General features: G+C 42.2%; 2 protein-coding genes across 2 annotated transcripts; both read right to left on the reverse strand.

Annotated features, from left to right (window-relative positions):
* Positions 1-477: 477 nt before the first annotated feature.
* LOC309702103 (uncharacterized protein) lies at positions 478-2,951 on the reverse strand. The gene is made up of 2 exons (XM_082526528.1): positions 2,394-2,951; positions 478-1,723 (listed from the first exon to the last, which is right to left on the reverse strand). The coding sequence occupies exons 1-2, from the start codon at positions 2,754-2,756 to the stop codon at positions 1,694-1,696; spliced, it is 393 nt and encodes a 130-aa protein (XP_082382654.1). The 5' UTR covers positions 2,757-2,951; the 3' UTR covers positions 478-1,693.
* Positions 2,952-12,739: 9,788 nt separating this feature from the next.
* On the reverse strand, positions 12,740-20,760 carry LOC309702083 (up-regulator of cell proliferation-like). The gene is made up of 3 exons (XM_082526490.1): positions 20,628-20,760; positions 19,110-19,272; positions 12,740-17,876 (listed from the first exon to the last, which is right to left on the reverse strand). Exons 2-3 carry the CDS (start codon positions 19,219-19,221, stop codon positions 13,198-13,200), a joined length of 4,791 nt encoding a protein of 1,596 aa, XP_082382616.1. The 5' UTR covers positions 19,222-19,272; positions 20,628-20,760; the 3' UTR covers positions 12,740-13,197.
* Positions 20,761-20,938: the final 178 nt, after the last annotated feature.

Genomic DNA, 20,938 nt, shown 5'->3' on the forward strand with positions numbered 1-20,938 from the left:
CGGCCGTGCGCAAGGCAACGGCGGCGACGCGGAAACAGTTCAGGAGGCCGGCCGTGCGCAAGGCAACGGCGGCGGTGAAGGAGACGACGGAGCAGTTCAGGAGGCCGACCGCGCGGGAGGCGGCGGCGACGATGACAGCGCTGGTCCGGGGGCCGACCGTGCGGAAGGCGACGGCGGCCACCCAGGAGAAGAGGGTCCGGGGGCCGGCCGTGCGGAAGGCGACGGCGGCCACCCAGGCGACGGCGGCCACTCAGGCGATGACGGTGCAGTTCAGGGGGCCGGCCGCGCGGAAGGCAGCGGCGGCGGCTCTCCAGTGTCAGGCGTACTGGCCGAGGCCCGGTGGGCACAGGACCAGTCGAGACGGGACCAGGCGAAGCACAGGCTGAGGCTGCAGCAGACGAAGGCTCTGAGGAGGCTGCAGCAGACGAAGGCCCAGGCGATGACGAAGACTCGGATGCGGCTGGCCCAGGCGACGACGAGGCGGTCGCGGATGCAGCTGGACCAGGCGACGACGAGGCGGTCGCGGATGCAGCTGGACCAGGCGACGACGAGGCGGTTGCAGATGGCGGCTGGACAGGCTCCTCGGGCCCTCCAGCGGAGACAGGAGGCTGAACGGGCCCCTCGGACCCTCCAGCGGAGACAGGAGGCTGAACGGGCCCCTCGGACCCTCCAGCGGAGACGGGAGGCTGAACGGGCCCCTCGGACCCTCCAGCGGAGACGGGAGGCTGAACGGGCCCCTCGGACCCTCCAGCGGAGACGGGAGGCTGAACGGGCCCCTCGGACCCTCCAGCGGAGGCCAAAACAACGCCAACAGGCATGAAGTCCTTCGGCCGACATGAGGACAACTGGCGCTGCACTGAGCACTGACTCTGCCCAGGCAATGCGAACATGGTGCAGTTCTTAGGGGGCTGCTTAAACTTCAGGGGTCCAGAATCAGCTGGTGACTGAGACCTAGCCTCTGGGGAAGCCCTGGAGTGGCAAACTGTGCCAACGGCGGCTAAACCATGGAAAGTATCCTGAGTAGAAATCCAGTTACCTCTCTGCATGGAGTGAATGAGCAAAACTGGCGACACAGGAGACTGAGCGGAGAGTGGCTGCTGGGCAGCTAACTGAGTTACTGGAGACACGGGTGAGAGCGGGAGCTGAGCTGCTGGAGACACGGGTGAGAGTGGGAGCTGAGCTACTGACGGTGGTGAAGTAGATAACTGCACGGGAGACTGAACTGAGGGCGTCTGCACTGGCACAGGGGACTGAACTGATGTCTGTTGTAACGGTGGTGGTGAGAGTGGAGTAGGTGGTGACGGTTGTGGTGCTGGTGGTTGAGTGGGTGACTGTGCTAAAGGAGGCTGCACTGGGGACACTGGAGACTGCACTGGGGAAAGCAGGGCTGCAGGTGACTGCACTGGGGACACTGGAGACTGCACTGGGGACACTGGAGACTGCACTGGGGACACTGGAGACTGCAGTGATGGTTGTAAAGTTGGAAACCGAGCTGACGATAAGGCCGATGATTCCTCTACCAACTGAGCTATTGACTGGGCTAAGGATTGAAATAAGGTTTGTAGTAAGTCAGGCTGTGGATGTGACTGTGCTATGGGAAGCAAGGCTGAATGTGGTGGAGGTGGCGACTGAGCTTCGGGCCGGGCGGCTAACAGAGATTCATGGCGAGTCACTCCTGGCAACTCTGTAGGCCTTAAGCTGTCCATGTTAGGAGTAGCAGTCTCTAAAACAGTCACAGCACAGGAAGATCCAGGTTTAGCAGAGTCAGTAACACCGAGCACAAAGGGATCCGTTGCGGACACAGGAGCATTCACACAAACTGTTTCTAAATATATAGGTTGGAGAGCAGCATAGTCCAGGAGTGAAGAAACACCATTCACAGTCTTATACTCAGCAGGTACAGGGACCTCAGAACTGTTAACTTCACGGTGTTGTTCATGAGTATGCAGCTCAACAATAGTCTTTTGCTTCTCTAAGGTGAGATTATCAGTCTGTGTGTTAATTGCTGCTGACCTGGGAGGAGCACAGGAAAAATAGTCACACTGAAACATGGGCGTGAGGGTAGGCAATGCAGGTTCAGGATTAACCGACCCAGAATTACCAGACACGGAGTTAATGGCCTCTGGGATGACGCGCATGGAGCTTACAGTGCCAGGATTCTTTAATTCAGCATGAACAGCAGTCTCTGGGGGGGTAATGAACTCAGTCTCATGCTTAAAAGGTGCGGAGGTGAACTTAGAAACATTATGAGCCCTGGAAACACAGTCATATTCAAACTCGCTATTCGTTTCTGATGTGTTACGGACCTGAAAAACAGCGGACTCAGGAGCAGAATATTGTCCGAGTTGGTCCGACTTGGAAGTGGTATGGAAGAAACAGTTAGTGTCACTCACCACCGGAGTTTGCTCAGAAACGTTAGGGCGGCGGCGGCGTGAGCGCCGTTTTCGCCGAGAGGGGGGAGGAGATGAGCCGGGCCGCGAATCCTCCAGCGGACCGGGCTGAACGTCCTCCGACCCCTCACACTGGAGAGGCAGCTCCGGGCGGACGCCTACGGTGGAAACAAGGAAGTCCCGGATGTGGGGGTGCAGCGCGCCGAACAGCCACGGGAGTCCGGACACCATCCGCTGTAGACGGGCAGCTACGACCTCCCGGTGTTCGTCTCCTGGCAGCGCCTCCCACTCCTGACAGTGGTACTCCACCGTATAGATCAAATCCTCCCGGAGCTCAGCGGAGGGGTTGTGAGTTGCTGGGTCCATTACTGGTGACGTCGTACTGTCACGGCTCGGCTGTGTGGCAGGCAGGAGGAGGACCCAAACGCAAAACTCACAGACACGGGGATGAACTCAAAATCACAGCTTTAATGCTGGAATGGCAGAACATAGGAAATACAAAACTAAACTGGGAAAAGTAAACTAACATACGCAGAGAGACACAGGGAGATCCACACAACATGAGGGATGACGTCACGCTGAACAGAGGGAGACGCAGACAGAAATACACAGAGGGTTAACGAGGGAAGTGGGAACACACGGGGAACACAGGTGACACTGATAATCATAACGAGACAGGGCGGGGTGAACTGAACACTGACGGGAGAGGTGAAACAGGAAGTACAGAGGTTCAGACAGGAGGAGAGAGAGCACGAGTAGAACACCAACGTAACAGGCAGGGGAGACACGGAATAAACACGAAAGGGGACGAGGGCTCATAAATACATAGAGGGGCACACATGGGGGGAGAGAGAGCACGGGGAGAACTTAGACATAAAGGGCAGGGGAAACATGGAATAAAACATGGAGAGACGAGGGCTCACAGATACACAGAGGGGCACACAGGGGGTAAAAGCCATGAAGGGAAAACACTTAGGGAACAACACAACAGGGCAACTCAGAAAACATGGTCTAAATAAGGAACAAAATACAAACATACAAGGAAACTAAGAACACTGGGCCAACATGGCCCAGGACCATGACAACTGAAGCCTTGCACCTATATTGTGATGCACCTATATTATAAAATGATCGCGAGAATTACATGAATGTCCTGGCAGTCTGACTTCATGTTACACATCTTTATTGTTTTTATCTCATATTAAAAAATCTGCCTCACTAATTCCATCTATAGAATAACTATAAAAAATAAAAAATAAAACACTGTGAAACATTGTTGATTGTTCATTATATACTCTAAAGGGAAGATGATTTTTACATAAGGCAATGAGGAAATGTGTTTATATGGAAATTGATATTGTCAGTTCAATTATCATTTTAATCTCACATTTATTTATTTCCCACATAATATGGTATTTATTAACAGTCAGTAAAAAAGTCACCCCATGAATGATAGAGACCTTTAAGTATATTATATTTGAAAGAACACTTAGTGTCACAGGATTATTCCATTACTAAATGGAATAATGCTGTAAAGAATGTTATTAATGCAGTTATAATGATGCAGATTATATGGCACCAATAAAATAATTTCTGTATCTCCACACAGGGTTTTTCAAAGTTCAGTTCTGTTAGTTTCCACATGCCAGTTGTTGTGTGCTAAAAACAATGGCCACCAGGCCAAAGCAATGGTTTTGACTCGATCAGTGTTAACCCCGCCCCCTGGGTTTGATGGGTGAGGTTGATACAATTTTTTCATGGTGAGACCTGAAGGAGTCAACTGTACCAAAATGAATTAATTAAATACACCATTAAATAATTAGTTAAATGTGTTAATAATTAATTAATTAAATGTGTCAAAAACATTTTTAATTAATTATTTCCAATTTTAATTAATTATTTCCAATTTTAATTAATTATTGCCACACTTAATTAATTATTTAATGGTGTATTTAATTAATTCATTATGGCAGTCCTGGCATTCCATACTAAAAGACTGGCTATCTGTAAAAAGTAATGGTTTTGACTTGATCACCGTTAACCCTGCACGCTGACTTTGATGGGTTAGATTGAAATAAAATCCAATTCATGAACACAGCAGCTGGGCCAGGAGTGCCAATGTGAATTAATTAAATACATCATTAAATTATTGATTAAATGTTTCAATAGTTTATTAAAATTGGAAATAAATCAATAATTAATTAAATGTATTGTGGAGGTTTGTAAGGACAACACGAGAGATCCCAGTATTTCACTCCAACTTTAATCTCGGCTTATCACAACTAAACACTCAAGGCACCAAAACCTAACCCTCTCACTTCCCCTCACACTGGAGACACCTGGTGGTCCACCACAGTATAAAAAATTAAATGTATCATTAATTAATTACAAATGGAATTAAATACAATTGATAGGTTTGTAGCTTAACCCTATGCACTGGAACGTTGAAGACAATGTAATTACACAGCAAAGCAAGACACGAGTAGGCAAAGTTCTTCATGTTTCTCGTGCACGGGAGAGAACCGGACAAGCGCCGTTCCTTCGCTTGACCCCAGTTGCTCTCGTCCGCTCCCCCGTAACACTGCTCTTTTATGGAGGTTACATGAATATACATAGGTTCATTAACATATGACGTCTACATACACACAAAGAGTACCTTGCCTGTGGTTTTGTAAGTGTGTGTGTGTGTGGGGTCAGAGTGTGACCCCATAAATGACTTCCCTAAACCTGCTGGTCTGGAAGTCCAGCAGTTCATCTAAACAAAAGGCACTTAGACTAAAACAGATATAGATACATTTATCCTACCATAAAACAATAAGACAAGGTACGACCTCTCCCATGCTCCCAGAGCACTCTGGAATGCACACAATGTCTCTGCAGACTACTAAGCATCAAACCTCTATCAATCTACAACTAATTATAAAACTCTAAGCATATATAAGTAGATATTTCTAAGCATAAATGATAATCAACAATACAAATCCAACAACAATAATTAAACATTTTAAATTAAATGAATGACCATTAAATAATAACATATTTGTTTAACTGATTATTCCAATTTGTATAATTAATTACACATTTAATCATTTAATGATTAATAATTAATTCATTTTGGCACTCAAGGCCCCGGACGCACCTGCACAGCATCCGCAATCACGCCCCGCCGAATTAAATATTGTACTGGGTCCTGTGGTTGTGGTTGTTGTGGTAATGTTGAGCGGGCAGCGGGAGAGCTGCAGCTCTGTGTGCGTTGTAAACAGCAACCGGCTAAGTATTAATAAACAGTATCAAAATGCCACTGGGTCTGCCGTGTATGTTTACATCTTACTTTACTGACCTTTGCCTTTTCTTTTCTTTTGTTTAAAAATTTTAGGATGCATGGCTCAGCCCTTGCAGAACTCATAGGCCAGCAACTGGATTTCTGTCTAGTAGGGCTGCCACGATTAATCGACTAGTCACGATTACGTCGACTATCAAAATCGTCGACGACTGATTTAATAGTCGACGCGTCGTTTGAAGCTTTGTAAGATCCCAAAAGACGCAGGAATAAGTAGTAGGATTTAAGAGTGTAATAACGGACTGAAACAGAAGATGGCAGCACTGCATGTACAAGGATGCCAGCTGCCGTTAAACCCCGAAGAAGAAGAAGAAGAAGAAGAAGAAGAAGCTTTGTCCCAGAATTCATAGCGCAGCCCAGCTCAGTTTCCAACAATGGCGGCAGCTAGTTAGTTTTAATGTTACTCTTATTATTCTTTCTGGGTCACAAAATAAACGTTTAACATATTTTCAGGCGAGAATGTAGCTGTGTAAACCTCAAATATCTGCTCAGTTTATCAAGACACCACATATTTTCAAAAGCGCTCCGACGTTTTCGGAGACGTCTGTTACCCACTAGCTCGATAGCTAGCCGGGGGCCATGAGAGCACCGGACTCCCGGCAGATCGTTTTCAAACCCACCGCCCTAATCAGGTTAAACATATATAAGTCACTTAGATAACTTAAAAATGTTATTGTTTGGCTTTTTTCAGTATTTTATTTGTTCCTGAGTGTTACGCCCCTAGTCTAGGCGGGTAGGGACGCACATAAGGTTGGAGGAGAGAGAGACAAATCCCCGCCCTGGTTCCCAAGCCAAACATCCAAACCAGTTGTGAGTAAAACAAGTGATTTTATTTAAGGACAAGAAGCATAGCTCCAGGGTGAGCCCAGGCCAAAATAATAAACAAAACCAACTAAGTCCCACCAGAAAAGACTAACTAAACCCTAAGAAAGAAAAAAGAACAAACAAATGACAGAGCTATCCCTCGCTCCCTGACCAAGAAACAGGAGAAAACGATTCCAAAAGAAAAGGCAGCTCACCCCTTCCGCTTCAGCCCACGAGTGCTTTTACAATTCACACTCCCACAAATACACAAGATAAACACAGGCTGGGAAAACCAGGGTCAGGACTGCGACGGCTGTCAGGCTACTCGCTCGTTCCACACTCTCTCTCTCTCTCTCTGGAGCTGTCAGAGCGGCTTTTTGAATGTGGTCACCTGTTCCATGGTCCAATCAGCTGCTCACTACTCTTCATTAGGGGAGGGACCTGTAAAGAGTCTTAAACACAGTAAAGACACAGAACAAACAGCCCACACAGTGTTCTTATGGCCACAGCCGTAACACTGAGTAAATCGGCTGAGTTTATTAAACTCCACCGAAACAATCTGCACATTTAATTAAAATTCAATAAACTATCATCTTGTCTTTATTTTTAGTTAGCACAGACCTTAAACACTTAAAGCTGTAAGCTAATGATAGTTATATAAGAGCAGATGCTGCTGGTGCAGTAAGCTGTACTTTTACGTTCAATGGATGATGATCTGATTAGTCGACTAATCGCAAAAATAATCGGTGACTAGTCGACTATCAAAATAATCGTTTGTGGCAGCCCTACTGTCTAGCAGTCTAAGGTCTGTTGATGGCTGCTTCAAAGTTGTTGTTGTTTGTTTTTTTTAATGCAAGTTACCCATGCACCCAGGTTTGGGAATTCCTTCACACTGTCATCTATCCCAAGAATAGATGAATCCCAGGACATGAACCAAATATGACCAGTGTTGGGTAAGTTACTTTAAAATAGTAACTTAGTTACATTACTAGTTACTTCTCTCAAAAGTAACTCAGTTACTTCAAGTTACTCGTTACTTTCAAAGTAACTAGTTACTAGGGAAAGTAACTTTGGTTTTACTCAGAATTCTCTTGTTAATGTGTTGCTTCCATAACTTTGCCAGTCTTCTAGCTTGCTTACTTGCCACAAGTGCACTGTGCCACCTACCAATAGAAAGGAAAAGATAATGTGCATATTTCCACGAGAGAAATCCCACGCCTGGACCGTCATTGACTGCTGCCATGATTCTAGCCTACGTCACAGCGTCATGTGCGCCTTTTACATCCAACACAAAAACTGCAGTCGTGGTGCTCTCGATTGTACTCAGAACTCGGAAATTCTGCCTTCTGAATAGGAAGATGTAGGTAACACCAGACTGCACATGAGCTGCATACAGAGCTGGACTGGGACAGAAAATTGGCCCGGGCATTTTGACTAGAGACTGGCCCACCATTATAGGAAAAATCATAAAGCCTTTGAATGAAAACAAACACTGTTGTGACAGTGATGCACACTGTTCTGATGGTATATATGCATTAATCTATCAATCGTTTGTTGTAAGATTCAGATAATTATTTATTAAAAGCCAGACATTTTAAATGAGAATAAGAAAGAAAAGTATTTCTTTGTCCCCCCCTTTCCCTGTTAATGCCCTACCTGGCCCCCTGGCAACACTTTGCTAGATCCGCCCCTGCACAGTTACCAGCTGTCAGCTACCTAAAAAAGGATCCTGGTGTTATTTGTCTCTCAGAAACAGTTCATAACTTCCCTTCAACTCATTCATGTCACCTAAAAGGTAAACCTGTTTCTCCATCACCTGTTCAGCTCTGATGATCCAGTAAGGACATCTCCTGGTTTCATCTTCATGTTTCCCTCTCACCAGATAACCAAACCATATCATGACCAGCAGCTTTTTTGCAGCTGTGGCTCCAGCATCGAGTGATGGGAGAAGAGAGCCGGAGATCGACAGACGGATTGGGGCTGCGGCTGCAGTAATGCGGACGCTGCACCGGTCCGTCGTGGTGAAGAGGGAGCTGAGTGTAAAAGCGAAGCTCTCAATTTACCGGTCGATCTACGTCCCTACCCTCACCTATGGCCACGAGCTGTGGGTAGTGACCGAAAGAACGAGATCGCGGATACAAGCGGCAGAAATGAGCTTCCTCCGAAGGGTGGCTGGCCTCTCCCTTAGAGATAGGGTGAGAAGTTCGGCCATCCGGGAGGGGCTCAGAGTAGAGCAGCTGCTGCTCCACATCGAAAGGAGCCAGCTGAGGTGGCTCGGGCATCTGACAAGGATGCCCCCTGGGCGCCTCCTGGGTGAGGTGTTCCAGGCATGTCCCACCGGGAGGAGGCCCCGGGGCAGACCCAGGACACGCTGGAGAGATTATATCTCTCGGCTGGCCTGGGAACGCCTTGGTGTTCCCCCGGATAAGCTGGAGGAGGTGGCTGGGGAGAGGGAGGTCTGGGCCTCTTTGCTTAGGCTGCTGCCCCCGCGACCCGGCCCCGGATAAAGCGGATGAAGATGGATGGATGGATGGATGGATGGATGGATGGCTCCAGCAAACATCAGCTGATACTAGAAATTAATATTAAATAAATTCTAACAACAGCTGATCAAGCTTAAACGTGCTGCTGTTGTTTAGCGCGACATCCGCTGGTTTCCTCTTTTGGCGCAAAGTGGGCGATAAACAAACAAGAGAGCCGATCAGCTGATCACTGATCAGTTTTCATGATTGAAGTAGAAACGGGAGAGGGAGGGGGGAGAATGAAAGAAGAAGAGGCAGCTGTGCAGCGTAAAGACACAGAATAACTCCAGCTTTGTGCCTTTTTCATTGTAGCTGAATTAGGGGACAAACTGTTCCTTTTCACCTCAATAAGAAACGCGTAATATTTTCTCTGAATACAAGACTGGACGGTTGGCAACTCTAATAACTTATGAACAAAATAAAGTGCAACATCATCAGAATCAGAATCAGAATCAGAAAGGGTTTTATTGCCAAATGTTGAGCAGGTTTACAACATTAGGAAATTGCTGCGGTGCTTCAGTGCAAACATACTTTCATAAATTACGCTAAAATAGACATTAAAATAAAAATAAGAATAAGAATTAAAAGTGCTAAGTAGATAGATATGTACATGAGTGCAGGTGGTGATCAGTGCCAAACATTGAATGATGCAGTGAACACAGCGTAGGGTCATGTGTTAGTGGTGGGAACAGTCTTATGGTTATTGTTCATGTGTTCAACAGCAGAGGGGAAGAAACTGTTCTTATGGAGAGAGGTTCTGGTGCGAATGGACCGGAGCCTCCTGCCTGAGGGGAGCAGGTCAAACAGACTGTGTCCAGGGTGAGAAGGGTCAGCTGAGATCCGAGCTGCACGCCCCAGTGTCCTGGAGGTGTACAGGTCCTGCAAAGATGGGAGTCTGCAGCCAATCACCTTCTCAGCAGAGCGCACAACACGCTGCAGTCTCTGTTTGTCCCTGATAGTGGCTCCAGCGTACCATTAACTTCATAGCACCCACCCAGCTGTATAGAAACTCCCTCATGCTAGCTAGCATGCAGTACGGAAAATGTCAGCACAACGAAAATAAACTGCACCTAAACTTGGTTTATATCTGACCCAGAGAGACTGCAGGTCATAACTTCTTACCTGAAGTTCAGTTCACACTCGGACCGGCGGCCGCTTCGGGTCTCTCCTCTTGCCTCCCTTTTCCTTCATCCACCTGCTGGCTTCCACCACTTGCTAATGTTACTGCATCTGTGGAAGCTCCGCGACAGCCACCACACGAAGTAACGAGTAATGACCCTATCTAAATCCCAGTAACGACTAACGCGTTCCTGATTTTGGCATAATAACTAGTTACTGTGCTCGTTACCACAATAATAACGTAGTTACTGTAACGCGTTACTTAATAACGCGTTATTCCCAACACTGAATATGACAAATCGAGTGAGAGCTCATTTAGCTATGATGGAAGCGTAAAATGTTGCTCATAAAGGTGCATGAAATTATCTGAGAAGGAGATTCCCTCTTGCCACTTTTCTAAGTCTTGCCAAGTGTTGATGTATGTTAAGCAGAGATGGGCAGTAACGCGTTACTTGTAACGCGTTACTGTAATCTGATTACTTTTTTCAAGTAACGAGTAAAGTAAGGGATTACTATTGCAAAATTGGTAATTAGATTACCGTTACTTTCCCGTAGGAACGCTGCGTTACTGCGTTACTAAAACCGTGATTTTTTTGCGAGAATGTCTCATGACAGTGACGTAAGCAAGTGCGCCGTTGGTGACAACAGCTGTGTCCAGATCAACAATGGATCATATATCGATTGTGGGAGCGAGTATGAGCGTGCAGCGTTTAAAGCTTGGAAATACTGACCTTATTTTGAGTTTGATTCCATAAAAAGTGACAAAAACATTAGCGTCCGTTGTGCGTGGGAAGAAAACTTTTTACAGCGAAAAAACCCCCCTAAACTTTCAAGCAAGCACCGAGTGCGCAACGACGTAATGGGAAACTCACAGAGAAACTCGCGGATTCGTCAACTGACCGCAGCACACCTGCACCAGGGTAAACCTCCGCCTACCCCCAGTCCTGCTTTACAGGTGAAAATAGAGCAAAACGACCACTGAGTCTTTGACTTTATTTATTTTCTGCTGTGTTTTACTTGCATCTATTTGAAAGAGTGAGTGTAAACACAAAAAATATTTTATTTTATGTGCTGGAATGTGCAGAAAATAAGTTTAAATATTAAACTAAGTTCTTCAAGTCAGAGAATGGTGCATATAATTTAATATTTATTTGATGCATAAAGTTAAAGGATTAAAACTGATAAAACAAGTTAAAAAAAAGAGACTTTTCCATTTGATTACATTTTGTATGATGGATTATGTAGAAAAAGTAGAATTGGGCTGAAAGATCTATCGCTTTATCACCTCTTCAGGTTGTAAATCGTGTTTTTAAAAAGTAACTAAGTAACTAAGTAATTAATTACTTTTGAAAATAAGTAATCAGTAAAGTAACGGGATTACTTTTTGGGGGGAGTAATCAGTAATTAGTTACTGATTACTTTTTTCAAGTAACTTGACCAACACTGATGTTAAGTACTGAAAAAATCATAAATTCTTCAGTTTTTTAAAGTTAAGAGTTTTTACATGTAATTTGTTCTAAAACAGAGCTGACTTTACATAGCATGTCTTCATGTGTATTAACATGTGCTGTAACCAAAGACTGATTTGAAGTAATCGATATAATAAATTATATATATTTTTTGGTACATTTTTTTTTTACTTGCATTTTACTTTCATTGATATATTTTGTATGAAGTTTGCTGTATGTTCTATGTATCATATGGCAATAAACGTATTTTTGAGAAAATCTGTTTTGAATCTAGTTTTTATATGCTGAATTTTATAGTAAGTAGAAATCTTAACCTAAATGCTAAAGGTAATATAACACTAGTGATAGGTTTTGAGTTTCGACCCAATTTTATTAACCTCAAGTTGGTTATTGGTCAATTTAACCCAATTTTTGGATAGTTATCCTAACCCAGAGTGCTGGGTCAAACCAGTAACCCAACCCTGTTAAGTTGAAACAACAACAATATTTGACCCAGCATTGGGTTACAAATTGGGTTATTTTTAACCGTGCAATATTTAGGGTGTATCATTCAGAAGTCAGCTGACTTCTGCACAACACAACTGATGATCTCATCTCAAGGAGGCAAGAAATTTCACAAATGAATCCTGATAAGGCACATCTATGAAGTGAAAACCATTTCAGGTGAATACATCATGAAACTTATTGAGAGAAGGCCAAGGGTTTGCAGCGATATCAAGAAATTAAAGGGTGGCTACTTTCAGGAATCTAAACTATAAAACATGTGTAGAGTCCATTTTTTTCAATTTTTCATTGAGTCCTGCATTTGACTCCACATCTTGCCTACCACACAGCAAATCCGTGACAGTGTGTCCAAACTTTTGACTGTGTTGACATAAAGTGTACTATATATAGCAACTGTCAAAGAATTTCATCACCTTGGATGAATGTAGCATGTTAATTTTGTGTAGCTTTACAACAAAGGCATTGTTATTAAGAAAATAGGGAAAAGGTCATGTGTTCAAAAAACATACATATCAAAAATTAAGGTAGAGTTTCAGTCATGTCAACAATCACAAGAGAGAGAGACAGTAATGAATGAAAAGAGACATTAAATTATCTGTGTGAAAATCAGTCTTTAAAAACATTTGTGCACAGATGGAAATTTTATTTGATATCAGATAACTCACACACTCCCTGAGTGTGTTTCTTGTTGATTTGTTGTCTTACTCATGCAACACGACATACAGACTGAATAGTTTTTGTAAAACATAAATCTAAATATTGATCATAAACAAGAGCAACGTATTAAAGTTCTTACGTGACATCTACTTAATTAAAAGAAAAACAGAAATAGTAATTTAATAAACATGTTATACTTTAACACATTTATTTAAAGAATCAAAGTCTCAGGTGAAGGTGAACACAAACTGCAGTGGTTTTCTTGTCTTATTATAAAGTATAATGCTTGAACATATATGTCCACTAATAATACATTTAGATTTGTCTAGTATTATATTTGGATATTTTATTTTTTTCCTTCAACAAGAAAATTAGTTGAAATTCCAGTAATATCATCGAATGTTAAAAGACTTTTTGAGACTTTTTTCTGCCTGACCTTTTGTGATTTGTTTCCAGGGTGTTGGAATATCAGCAGGTTTTGCATTCAATTCTTTGGCAAAATTATTGTTGTACTTTGCTATCACATATTTCCAGCAGTCTGATGCCTCAAGGCTCACATCTGGAGGGATATTCCAGTCTGGGTAAATGTCCTTGTAACTCTTATAAGGGTAATATTTATGGTTTGTAGCACTGCAACGAAACTGCTGGTCACTGATCACAAGAGAAGAGCATATGTCAGTGACAAGTTTTTGTGTATTTGGCCAACTAAAACCTCCCAGACCTCGAGGACGATGCAGTGCGGCAAAGTGCTCAGTATGACCTCCTCCTCCTGCTTCACAGGGAGCTTTGCAGAATGGACACTGTTTGCCACAACCAGCCAGTTTGTTGAAAAGCTCATTCTGGGGCTGCACGTGGAGATGCTGTAGTTTCATTTCAATTTTTAGATTTTTAAACTTCATTTTAAGATCTTGTTCCATCTCATTCACAGACACTGTGAGCCAGTGAGCAAACTGCTCTTTGTCAGCATTGTTCAGGATCATGAAAGCACCAAAAGCATCCTGGGAAATGACCAGTTTATCACCAAGTTCTTTACAAATATCTTCAACAAATGTTTTCAAGTCATCACTCTTTCCTGTTTTTGCCTTGTGGATTGCATCATATAAGCTTCTGATACAGGACTGAAGATGTCGGTGCTCAAACTCAGATATTGTTGACACAGTTGAGAAATGCTCCACTATTTTGTTGTGTATCCGTGTCTTGACATATTTCTCATATGAGCAAATATAGCTCACATAGTTTTTAAAATCATCCTTTGAAAGTAAATCCAATAGAACTGAATACTGGAAGGACATTCGATTGCTGAACTGCTCACATGTCAGCATTTCATGAATGATATCAGCTCCCAGGGATCGACTGATAAAATCTTCAACAGCAGGCTTCAAACATTTGTTGGTGAATTCTTCTGCCTTCTTCTGACACTGGGCTTGTTCATGGAACACATCAATGAAATCATCACGAAACCTTTCCTTGTATTTAATCAGACATCTGTAGGGATCATTTTCTTGGATGAAATCTTCGTGCATTTTCTGAAACTCTCTGGCTGCAAATCCACAGATGTGCTGTTTCAGAGAAACTTCAAACTCAATGTCTGTCCTAACATCTTGATTGTTTTGTAGTTTGTCATCAATCATGTGTAGGATCTCCTGGATATAAGTATCAGAGTAGTTGTTTTTCCTTTTCACTCTTTCTCTCACAAACTGAGTGCAGTCATTGATGATGCTGTCAGCCAGTTTTTGTACAGCCATTATATGATCGTCAATTTTGAACCACTTGCTGAGATTATGTTTAATTTTGTTGTAGGATCCTTCAGCTGTAAATTTGAAAGACTCTTTTCCACAATCTTCCAGACATTGTTGACTTAATAATTCACATGCATGACTCCCCCTGTGTGACAGATTGATTCTCAGGTAGTGAAATGTGCTGGTGAAGACATTTGTGATCTTTTGTTCAGAAAAAGAAAGCTTCTTTAGAGTTTCATTCCACATCTTATCAAACTCTTTGTCCAGGTCATCATCTTTCATCTGGGCTTTTTTCTTTCTGCACATATCTATTAACACATGAACTACCTTTTCAATCTCTTTTTTATAGTTCTCTTTGATTTTATCAATTTCTTTCATTCCCTGTCTGTTTTCTGCTGCTGCTGTGAGCTGATTAAAAACAGATCTCTCCATTTCTTTTCGAAGGCTCTTTGAACTGTTTGAGAATTCCTCTCTGTATCCTTCAACCAGATAAACATGACCCTCTGTTTGCTGAAAATACTGTGTCAGATTTTCGAGAAGTTTTGTCTCCCATCTAGACAGCAGTGTGGAGGCTTCACTTTTCAAACATATGAGAAATTCTCTCATGTCAGACGATTCAGATTTTATAGCAATTGTACCAAAATTGGAAATTCTTGTTTCTGCATTTCTTACCCAGGTGTACATCTCTTTTTTGAATTCCCACTCCCACTTGTTGAATTCTGTGCAGAGTCTCATGTATGCATCAGCTACTAGACTGTTCCTGAAGTTGATGATGAAGTTTTCATGCTTTACTGCAGTCCACAGACTTCTCACCCACTCTTTAAACTCAGAGATATCATTAGCAGATGACTCACAGTTTCCCAGCAGTTGGATGATGTGTTTCTTGAGCTCATATACAGCCTCACTGTAGCCTGCATTGACTGGTGCCATTGGTGGGTTTCCATTCCAGAGTCCAGGAATGTACCAGTTCCCAGTGTCTGGACTGTACTCCATCACATCAGTGAAGCTCTTGTTCTCCTCTTTCTTTTCCATTTTGGCTGCTGCCTGGGTCATCTCATTCAACTGTTCCAGGAGCAGTTTCCTGTCTCGTAAGTTCTTCTCATGGGCTGAAACATCGGACACATTCTGGTGAACAAACACACATTTAGGCTTTTTGCCCACCTCCTTCATCCTGAGAAAAGCATGCACAACTATTTGTAGGATGTCCTTCATTTCAGCTGAATTCTCCATTGCAATATTGACAATAGTGACATCACTCAGCCCCACAACAAGTGTAGCAAGCTCATTGTCGTGCTCATAGCTGTTGTCTAGTTGTGCAAGTTCTGGTGACTTTAAGCCCTCAGTGTCAATGATCAGCATGAAGTCACAGTTTAGGACTTTTTTCATATCTTCATTGATTTTGATGAGCAACATAAAGGCACCTCGAGTACATCGACCACTGCTGACTGCAAACTGCACTCCAAACATGGTGTTAAGGAGAGTGGACTTTCCTGTGCTCTGAACTCCAAGAACTGTGACTACACGTATCTTTCTGTTTGGAGACACCAAGTCACTGAGCTGAGAGAGAACATCACTCACCCATCTGAGAGGGATGTTGGATGCATCTCCATCTACAAGCTCAAGAGGAAATCCATCAAGCAACAACTGTGCACACAGTTTGGGCAGATGCTGCAGCTGTTGACGTGCTGGATCTGTTTGTGGAAGGGACAGTGAGGCTTCATAGATCTGACCCATTTCACGGAAGAAGTGTTCAGTCCCCAGTGAGCTGTTGGAAATTTGTCTGTCAATTTCTTTGATCTCCTCTTTGTTCTCAGAGTTCTTGCATTTTTCTTTATATTTCTCCCGAAGTTCCGACAGTTTTATACAAGACAGGTTATCGAGGTTTATTCGCATCCATTTCAGGAAATAAAACCTCTCTGTTCCTGGCCTTGATATTGCATTAATGAAACATGTCATAGCTGTCGACATGTCATAAGAGTTCTGCCTTTTCCTCAGTTGTTCTTTCTGCAGCTGAAGTTCACTCTTGTAATCTTCTATATTTCTACAGATAAGTTTTCGAAGTCGAAATTCTTCTTTCTCTAAGCAGGTCAGTTCTTTCCATATTTCACCTTGTCGTGGAAGCTGATCTTCTTTGTATTTATGGATGTCTTGAATTTCAGCAGTGATGGCTTCTGCATTTTTCTTTGCAGTCTGGCACTCTGGAGAGTCTTCATCAATCAGGATTCCCAGTTCATGGGCAATGTCTGCCATCTGCTCCACTGGGATCTTTATTGCTGAGTTTTCCACCACATCTCTGACTCTTTTTCTCAAACTTTTCACAAAGTCTGCTTCATTTTTCTGTTTCTTCCTAATAATTGTGATCTTGTCATTAGTCAAGCCCAATTTGTTTGCTACTTTTTCTAAAGCATCTTTACTGAACCGCTTGCTGTAATAGTTACCCACTAAGAAGATCTGTGCCTTGTGCTGTTGGTTGGTAAGGAGACTGAATTCAGACCCAGAGCCTAAATGGTCAAAGAACACAAAAACTGCTGCAGATGTCTGACACAGAAAGGAGTATTGTGTTTGAAAGCTTGCAATGTCCCCATGAAGGTTAGCTACAGCCACTGGCTGACTGAAAATATCAATGTTTGTGTTTCCACCAGGAAGATACCAAGTAATTTCAGTCAGTCCGTTGGATATTCTTCTTGGACTGTCACCACACTCCATGTTGTAGTGAACAAAGGTGTCATGGTACTGCTGAGAATTGCTCAGAAGCTTATTGAGAATCTCTGACTTGGACAAGGAGCACTCACCCAGTCTGACAAAAGAGATCATTGGAAGTTCAGACAGAACGATTCTGTCTTCAATGAAGCCCTTGGACTCTGACAGAGACTGAGGTCTGTACTTTTTAACAATGTCTCTCATGGCCCACAGCATGAGTGTGCACTGTTTCATGTCATGATTAGAAAGCAGCAGAGGAACAGAGAACTGACACATGGACATTTTTAGTGCCATTTCCTGCTGTACAAAACCATCAGAACACACAAAGAGAGCAGTGGTTATGTCAAGAGGATTCACCTTGTCATCTGTGTTTGAACTGTCAGAATCAAACTCTGTACTTCCTGAATCCTCATCACTGCTTGAGTCACACTCTGAGGTATATGTCACATTTCTAGCTGTCACATTAACCATCATCAGTTTCTTTAGAAAATGCCATAGTTGGTCTGATTTACACTTTGCAGGTTCATCAGTGATGGTTCTCTTTGTGATCTCAAGTATTTTGCTGAGTGATAGTTTCTTTCTGTAGTACTGCTCCAAGCCCAGGTCCTCCAATAACCTCTCCAGCTGTGTCTCTGTGGATACAGAGAATCTTAATTTTAACAAAATACTGGCATTTTAAAAGGCCATTTAAAACATGTTTTAAGGGGTTAGGGTTAAAACCCTAAGTTTTTCACACAGTATGGTATGAATACTGTATGACTGTTGTAATCTTGTTAGCTGTTGTATATTATTATTAATATATATCTTTTTGCTTATCACTGGATTTTAGTTCAACATGTGTAAGAAGAGAAATACAATTTGGTTTTATGTTAAGTTTTATCCTATATTTTTATAGTAGAGTTTAGTGGAGGTTACCCATATGGAAAAGAAATAGTAAAAACTTATAAGTGATTACTCATGAAAGTGGCCACTTTCTCATTACTTTCATATATTGTTTTAGTAAGTATCCAAAACATACAAGTTTCATTATATAATTTTTCAAGGGATCTTATATCTGTTTTCACTCTTGTATGCTTTTCATACAAGTTTCACACAAGACAGATACAAACTTTATAAGATTTATATATATCTTTTCCATATGGGTAGTTACTGCCTAATGAACAGTGCTTCCTCTGAGACAATTCAAAATGCTGATCCACAGGTCTAAAGTTACATTCCAGTATGTTGTCCAGAAGTTAGGTTCTGTGGGAACTGGTCCCTGTGCAAAATCCCTGGAGTTTTTTAAAGGCCCTGCAGAAATGCTGTGCACTGTTCTAGTTGATGTATTAAAGTCTAAAGCTGGACAAGATAATGACCATGTTAACACAAGTGTGTACAAAAAATAACACAGTGTTATGTACTTTAAATACTTTTTACTCTTGCCCACTATATTTTCCACCACATGGCAGGGAAGACATGATATCTCCACTTCACAGTTGTTGTAAAATCACATCAACAGTGTGATCACTGAAAGGCTTCAAAATAATAGCACTAATGCCATCAGTCAGATTCATCTATAACTTTAGATTTTCAACGTTACATATACAAGTGAGGCTGTAACAATAACTCCACAAAAGCAAAGAAAAATGTGTTTGTTTGGCTCACATGCTGTTATGATGAGGTTAAACGTATGCACAAACAAATGCAGATATATTTTATTGTAATCTGAATTTGATCATCTACATCAGGAAACAAGTTGTAGCGCTCCTTGAACACCTGTTTTTAATTTGTGTTTGCTTTGAGTTACTGAATCTGCACTTTGTAAAAGGAAAAAAAATATCTGAAATATTTCTTAATTTTTTTTCCAGTAAATTCCTTTCACTTACTTGTGTTCATAGACGTCTCAACAGACAGTGTTTCACTGCTGTCCATTTCTTCGGGAGCCTCAAAGGAGTTTTCTTTGTTTGATTTTATGTTGCCGAGAGTTGAGCTGTTCATTTATCATGCACGGTTTCTCCCTCCATGCAGTGGTAGGAGCAGGAGCAGGATCTGTGGGGGATTAGTGATGTTAATAATAATAAAGCATTTTACTTACAATTGCTGCTCACAGGATGCACATAATATCAAGCCTTTTTACTAAAACAGTCATAAAGCTGACTCCTACCTCCCACATCAATCTGCTGACAGTCAGGCAGAACATGATATTGTTACCTCTTTTTTTTTTTAAATCTGCCATTTTCCAGAAACTAGATGATATTGCCTTATTTAATGATGATGGATTCAAAAACAGCAATAAAAATATTCAATCACATATGCTTTTGTGCAAATCCATTTTTTTTTTCACATTTCTGCTCATTGTGTTTATGCTTCTCCAACACAATTTAATTTTTTTCACAGGTTCCTTTTAACTGGACAGAATTGCCGACTGGCCTGGATGCAAACTAATTTCCAGTATGCAGCAGGAGACATTTTAAGCTGGCTTTTGCGCTGTCAGTGAACAGCCTCCACTCATCTGCATCATAGTCACAACCCAATGCACCCAAAAGCACTTTTACATCAACACAACAAGTGAAGTCATCACATAAATATTTTCTCATGAGGACAGTATTTTTGTTTCAGGAAAGTAGTTCCTTGCCTGTCAAACCCTGTCATCCCATCCTCCTGTCCAGTTTAAATAGGCATCTTCTCTCTTAAAGTAATAAGAGGAAAGTCTGAAAGTCTGTATACCACAAAGGCCACCACCCTGACAATCAAAGGGCAAATGAGAGCAGTACCTTAGAAAGAAGGGTGTGAATTTAAGGCACTTGTGAAATCCTGCAGGCCTAATACAGAAGATATCACTTAAAAAGTGGCTCAACACAGAAGACAGAAAATTATTTTATGTTGGATTACTGTGTGGGGCTTTTATTTGAAGTCTGAAACTCTTTGTAAAGTGCATTACAAATAAAGTCATTATTTAAATTATTTTAACTGCTCTGCAGAGTAGGAGTACTCAGATTACTCAGATATTTTAATGAAGTATAAGCAAGTAAGAGTCCTGTATTTTAAGTCCTGCATTAAATTAGAAAAGCATTAAAATATATTTAAATATTCTAAGGTAAATGTAGTTATTCTGCAGAATAAGCACACGCCTTTTGCGCAGACTCAGGAAAGATCTTGCGTCGTCATCCAGCACCCACTGTTCTCAACCCGGAAATCAATTTATCGATCCCTCTGTGATGCATAAAACTGTTTGTCATTACAACATTAATGGTGTTTAGACTGAACCAGCTGCTTCTCTCTGCTGCACTTATTAAAATGTTCTTATTATGCGACAGAATTCCTAAAACAATCATAAATCAGATGATACGCAGACACACACACTGAGATATCTGTTACAAAACATCAGTATTAAAACAACTCACCTTTACATAACAGCTCTGCTTTTTCTTTTCTGCTTCAGGCTTTTTTCTTCTTTATGCAGTAAATTTACGGACAAACCGTCCTGTAGATCTCCAAATGTGGCAGCAGTGAGAGCGCTCCTGCTATTCTGTTGGTGTTGGGGAACTATGATAATTTTCACTTTTGGTTTAATGACCACGTGACAAGTCTCTTAGCTTTTATAATTTACAAAATAAATAAATAAATAACGGCAAATTACCAAGAACAAAGTTTACGTTTTCATTTTCCTAACTTCGAATGGATCAGATATCAGAAAAGGCAAGGCACACGTTGG

The sequence above is a fragment of the Aulonocara stuartgranti genome (assembly GCF_965226115.1).
Source record: "Aulonocara stuartgranti genome assembly, chromosome: 3".
In the NCBI taxonomy this organism is placed as follows: domain Eukaryota; kingdom Metazoa; phylum Chordata; class Actinopteri; order Cichliformes; family Cichlidae; genus Aulonocara; species Aulonocara stuartgranti.